This window comes from Xenopus tropicalis, chromosome 5 (assembly GCF_000004195.4).
Source record: "Xenopus tropicalis strain Nigerian chromosome 5, UCB_Xtro_10.0, whole genome shotgun sequence".
In the NCBI taxonomy this organism is placed as follows: domain Eukaryota; kingdom Metazoa; phylum Chordata; class Amphibia; order Anura; family Pipidae; genus Xenopus; species Xenopus tropicalis.
This window is the reverse complement of record NC_030681.2, coordinates 88,061,319-88,067,043: the sequence shown is the minus strand read 5'-3', so window position 1 is coordinate 88,067,043 and position 5,725 is coordinate 88,061,319. Positions and strand designations below refer to the sequence as shown.

Below are 5,725 nucleotides of genomic sequence, written 5' to 3'. Positions count from 1 at the left end.
ATATCGCAGAAGGCTGTGGATATCGGTAGAGTCATTGATTGCCCAGGTTAAAAGATTTAGATTTTGAACGCACCCAAGCAAAATCTATGTTCAGGGCTGAATGTCTAGGTGGAGGTAAAATTTCTTTTGTTTATACCTCCATATCTGACAATTCAGCCCTAAACGTCAGTGGAGGGTTGGAACAATCTTTCATGCTACCAGTGGTCGCACTAAAGATCGGAACTGCTACGCGTATGGCCACCTTTAGTAGTCACAGACTAGCTGACATAGGGGAAAGGGTTTATAAGAGAGAATGAGCTGGTCTAATGATGATACCCCCCCCCCCCCAATAATTAGGTAAGGGCGTCTGTGGTTAAATATTAAGCCTCAAATTGGCGCTTAAACCATTATAGTATGAAAACTTCTGTTCTACTTAGTGCAGTGATATTGTCTCTTTACCCCAATTTGAGTTAGTGGTGAACACAGACTTGCTGACAAAGGTAAAGATTAAGGAGAGAGAATATGCAGTTCTAATAAGGATCCTGCCATTATGAGCTGGGGGCTGTGGTCAAATATTAAGCCTCAAAGTGCTTGAACCATTATCATGTGAAAACCTCTGTTCTACTTAGTACAGTAATATTGTACCATTACCCCAATTTAAGTTAGTGGTGAACACATACTTGCTGACAAAGGTAAAGGGTAAGGAGGGAAAGAATGAGCTGGTCTAATAAGGACCCTGCCATTATGAGGTGGGGGGTTATCTGTGGAAAAATATTAAGCCTCAAAGTGGTGCTTGTGCTTGAACTATTAGTCTGAAAAGCAGTGCAGTAATATTGCCTATGGGCCTTTACAGCATTTTAAACAGGTTAATGCACCTAACAATTTCACTACTATCGGGCAAAGGCATAAATGATAAATTTACCGCACATATTCAATTTTGTTAATGTTTTTCACCGAGTAAATATACAAATCTATACTATGAAAAGAACAAGCAAGGCTTGGCCTGTGGTTGGTGTGCCAGTCAAGTTGTGCAATAGTGGGAGTGGGAGAGTTAATGGGTCCCAGCAGGAGCGCAGTGCGCCCATCTGCACCATCTGCCGCAGCAGCACGTGTCCCGGCTCTCTGGGTGCGCACTTTCACACCTGCCCATGTGTACGCAAAGTTACTCTCTCACCTCAGTGTCGCCCTCGGCCCGAAGGGAGGTGACTAGACCTTTGCATTCCAGGGCTCTTAATAAAAGTCAGAAGTTGATGAGTGAGAGTTGTAGAGAGAGTCAGGGAAGTTGGATCATTAGGCAGGTCTGAGACACGGCGAGAAGGTTCCCCTATGGAGTCAAATCAACAGAGAGGCCTTGGGAGCTGCGGGTCAGGCACCGGCGCGCCTGGCGAGGGCCAATGCAGGTTTGTGTGAGCTGTTTGCCTACTAACTCCTCCCTACGGGTGTAGTACCGATAGCACTGAACTTTCCAATCACTTTGCGTATGGCATCCATTGGTTACAGACAATTTATCCTGTATCATTTATTCGAGAAAATGACAAATCGTTATTATTCGAGTTAGGAAATAGCTACCAATGGTATCATACAGACATGTAATATAACATTCATGTTTTCTGTCCCTGAGACCCGGGGGGGATTTATAATTCACCCAATGCCTAAAGGTGACAGTCATCACCAGGAGTCAGACTTACTGTGAGCCAGAATCTAGTGCTTTAACCCACAGCTCCTTTCTGCACGTAGGAGCAAGCAAAATGGCACCCCCTATATATTAATAAATAGAAAGCTGCAGATAAACCAGGCCCTCTGTGTAGTATCTCTCTGAGACCACCAGTTTTACCAAAAGGAGTTTCATTACCAAATGTGTTTGTTGTACTGTATTCCAGTAATGTGGCATTGTGGAGACCTTGGCACCAAGCCCCCAGAACAGATGCGACTCCACACAGTGAATCTACAGTCCTGCAGCAGGTAACCCTTAGCTTTTGGCTTCTGATACATTATTCTGTAATGCTAGCAGTGCTTTAGGAATTACAGTTGCTGCCTGGTAAAAATTATGCTTGATGCCAATGTTACTAAAAATATAGGAAGCCTGTATTGTTTCAAGAAATGCCTATGGATGAAGTGTAGTGCCTTCATAAGTCAGAGGATGTTGGGATATTGGAAACAACTCGCAATACAAACTTGTATTTAATCTGTATGTACACAGTGTTATACACCTATTTGTTGTACAACACTGTGGAATATGTTGGTGCTTTCTAAATACATGTTAATAATAATGATAATGATAATCTCATGTAATATGTTAGGGCTCTGGCACACGGGGGAGATTAGTCGCCCGCGAACAGGGAGTTAAATCGCGGGCGACTAATCTCCCCCGTGTGCCAGAGCCCTTATCTGCAACATAAACCTTAGACTAATGCCACATGTAGCCAAAATATGCAGACTTTGCATTCTCTTGCATTTTTATGCGGATTTCGGCTACATGTCCCTGCACCTGAGCATATTCCATTCATTTGGGTGCAGCTGCACTTGCACATGTTAGTGTTATGTTTATAAATCAGCCCCTGCGAGTATTCTTTTCTGCCATTTTTGTAAATGCCTCTTTTTTTCCCATTTCTAGTTCTACAGTGACAATCGGTCATATATGAATGAAAAAGGGAAACCCTCAGCTTTTCAACATCCTGTTAAGTAAGTACTTAAGTGATACTTAACTTGTACTTCCAAATTCTCAGATAAAAGAACTGTTCTGAGGCTAATTTCAGACAAGATGGAGCCTTCTCCAGCATCATAGCATCACACATTAAAACCAAAAATATGAACGCCTGTGACTTCAGTGTAATATGTGGTGGGCTGTTTTGTGTGATTTAGCACTGCCTTTTTAGACTTTTCTGTGTGTCATTGCCTTTATGGTGTCCATTCATTCATTCTTGACTATGTATAGGACCCATGTATTGGAACTGTTGGCCCATGTATAGGCACTAAATGGATATCTGATTCCTGGAAAAACCTGTCAGTTGGGGATTTTTATATGTGGTCCAAAACACTAAAAAAAACTACAGATTTGCAAAAGAACACTGAATAATGTGTATGTGTAACTGTTTGATGGGGTTAAAAACTAGGATAATGAATAATGATGGTATCCATTTCACATTTAGTTACTTAGCACTTTTTCTCATTCTTTTGCAGGTTATTTTGGCCCAAATCAAGATGCTATGACTTCATGTATCAGGAAGCGGAGCAATTATTGAGACATTTCCCTGTCCAAGCTACAATATCCTTGTACCAGGAGACAGACAGTGACAGTGATTCTGAAGGTGAAGAAATGTACGATAATTAAATCCTGGACAGTCACAGATCGTAGCTTAATCAGTGGAGAAGGACTGAAGGACTTTGGTGTTGATGAAAAGTTTCGCGGATAGATGTGTTCAGTTCATGGAACTATTACCTCTCACAGTGGACATTCTTAACACCTGATATTGCAATAATACCTACTTGTTGGATGCTAAATCCTCACATCTGTATAAAGTTCTTTAACTTCTGCCTTATGAATGAACTAAAGCCCTCTTTTAAAACTCTGTAAGGATGGCGTTTTTTTATTTTAAAAAGCACTTTTTTTCTTCAATGAGACTAATTTATTTCATTTTTTTATTTGTACTGCTGTAAGATGATATTTATAATAAAAGGCTAAAATGCATATTACCTTTCTACTTTTTCATATAAGCTTTCGTAGTGTTAGGAATCACACTTGGTATATTCAGAAAGTTGTCCCACCTGTCTGTTGGGCTTTCTATATACTGGAGGTCTATTTTACTTTACTATCCCTAACTGTAAGTAATTTTATGGATAGCAAAGTGGATGAAAAAAGTGATATATCCATTCCAAACAGTAGGTTTTCAAGGGCCACCATCAGGGGTTATTTCAGTCAGGAGTCTAGTGGCAGAGTGGGACTACCTGATTTGCAGACCAAAAAAGGGGCTTGTGGGTGGGGTTAGGGTGGATCATGGGCATATTTTTCACCATAAACAAGGTATGGTTAAAGCAGATCAGTGAGTGACCTGGCATTTGTTTTCCACTGGGGCCCCATTTTACTTGTTGGCAGGACCCACCTAGGGGTCCCAGATGACAGATGGGCAGTTATTTGGGGCTTCATGGGGGAGGGCCCTGCTAACTTATCAGTATGGTCCCATGATTAATGATGGAGGCCCTGTGTTTTACAAGAAATCAAAATTTTATGTTGTTACTTTCACAGTCTCAACCAGCAGTTGCATGTCAAACCTTGTTCACTACTTAGTAGTCTCTATAATAATCATAAGCTAAATGCCTTGTTTGCAGTGATATTCCCCTCACCACTGATTCATTCAGAGAAAAGCACCATTAAACTTCATGGCCAACAGCATGCTGATCTTTAAGATCTGCTTTTGAGTAGATCTTCACCAGTATTTTAGCCTTTTAGTCCATACATCCCTAGGGGCATAGAAGGAGCATAATGAAGGTCAAGGCTCCCCAAAATGAAACCAGCTGCTATATATTTGTGTACAGGCAAGGGACCTGTTATCCAGAATACTTGAGACCAAAGGTATTCTGGATCTCCAATACCCAAGCCTCTGGAAGTTTTTCTGCCCCAGTTTCTGCATAATGAAAGAAACTTGTATTTACTTGCCCGCCTCTTTGTATTCTTTGCAGTGCTACAGAAACAATGTAGCAGAAGCCAGAAAACTAAAAGATCTGTGAAGATTTATACCAGCCATTGTGGGAATTAGGGTATTTGCTGGAGGAAAGCTGGCTTCTGCTGAATTGTTTCAAGAATGAGTACCAGCAATGTAGAAAGGGACAGACAAGTACTGATTTCAATAGCAATTACAGTAAGGGTAATGCCATATTGCAGGGATCCCCAACCTTTCTTACTCGTGAGCCACAGGCAAATGTAAAAAGACTTGGAGAGCAACACAAGCATCATAAAAGTTCATGGAGGTGCCAAATAAGGGCTAAGATTGGCTATTAGGTAGCCTCTATGCACACTATTAGCTTACAGGAGGCTTTATTTGGTAGTAAATCTTGTTTTTATTCAACCAAAACTTGCCACCAAGTCAGGAATTCAAAAATAACTACCTGGTTTGGGGTCCCTGAGAGCAACATCCAAGGTGTTGGGGAGCAACATGTTGCCTATGAGCCACTGGTTGGGGATCACTGCCATATGGAATGTAGTCACCTGCATGATTTCCCGCACAACAAAAAAAAAAATATGTGAAAATAGCTATCTATTGCTGCCTATGGAAAACACCTCTTAGGAAATCACTTCTATAGTATAATCATGCAAAAATCCTTCTGTTTGCATTTGTGGGCAACTATGCAATATGACTGTCCAAGCCATAGGCCACAACAGGAAGGTATTCTCATATATTCTTTCACCCTGTAACATTACGCTTACAAATTACTTTTAAAACATTTTTAATTTCATTTATAATGAAAACTTGCTTGTAATTACACTTTTAATATTTTTGTAAAAAAAATATATGGGTGATGTTTCCTTTAAAGAGGTTCAATGACTTATCTGCTATTTCCTCTTTGTTAACAAGCTGTTTTTGTTTATTGACTGCTCCTTTTAAACAAACATGAATTATCACATTATGTGCCTTTTCTAGCTGATTACAGAAAAAATAGGTTTGTTCTGCTTGATACATTATTTTCCAATATATATATATATATAGAAAGCAATGTATCAAGCAGAACAAACCTATTTTTTCTGTATATA

General features: G+C 40.2%; 1 protein-coding gene across 1 annotated transcript; it reads left to right on the top strand.

Moving 5' to 3' along the window:
• Nucleotides 1–1,092: 1,092 nt before the first annotated feature.
• ripply2.1 (ripply transcriptional repressor 2) lies at nucleotides 1,093–3,667 on the top strand. Its single transcript, XM_002938453.5, has 4 exons — nucleotides 1,093–1,379; nucleotides 1,860–1,941; nucleotides 2,594–2,661; nucleotides 3,160–3,667. Exons 1-4 carry the CDS (start codon nucleotides 1,306–1,308, stop codon nucleotides 3,308–3,310), a joined length of 375 nt encoding a protein of 124 aa, XP_002938499.1. The 5' UTR covers nucleotides 1,093–1,305; the 3' UTR covers nucleotides 3,311–3,667.
• The last annotated feature ends 2,058 nt before the right edge of the window (nucleotides 3,668–5,725 follow it).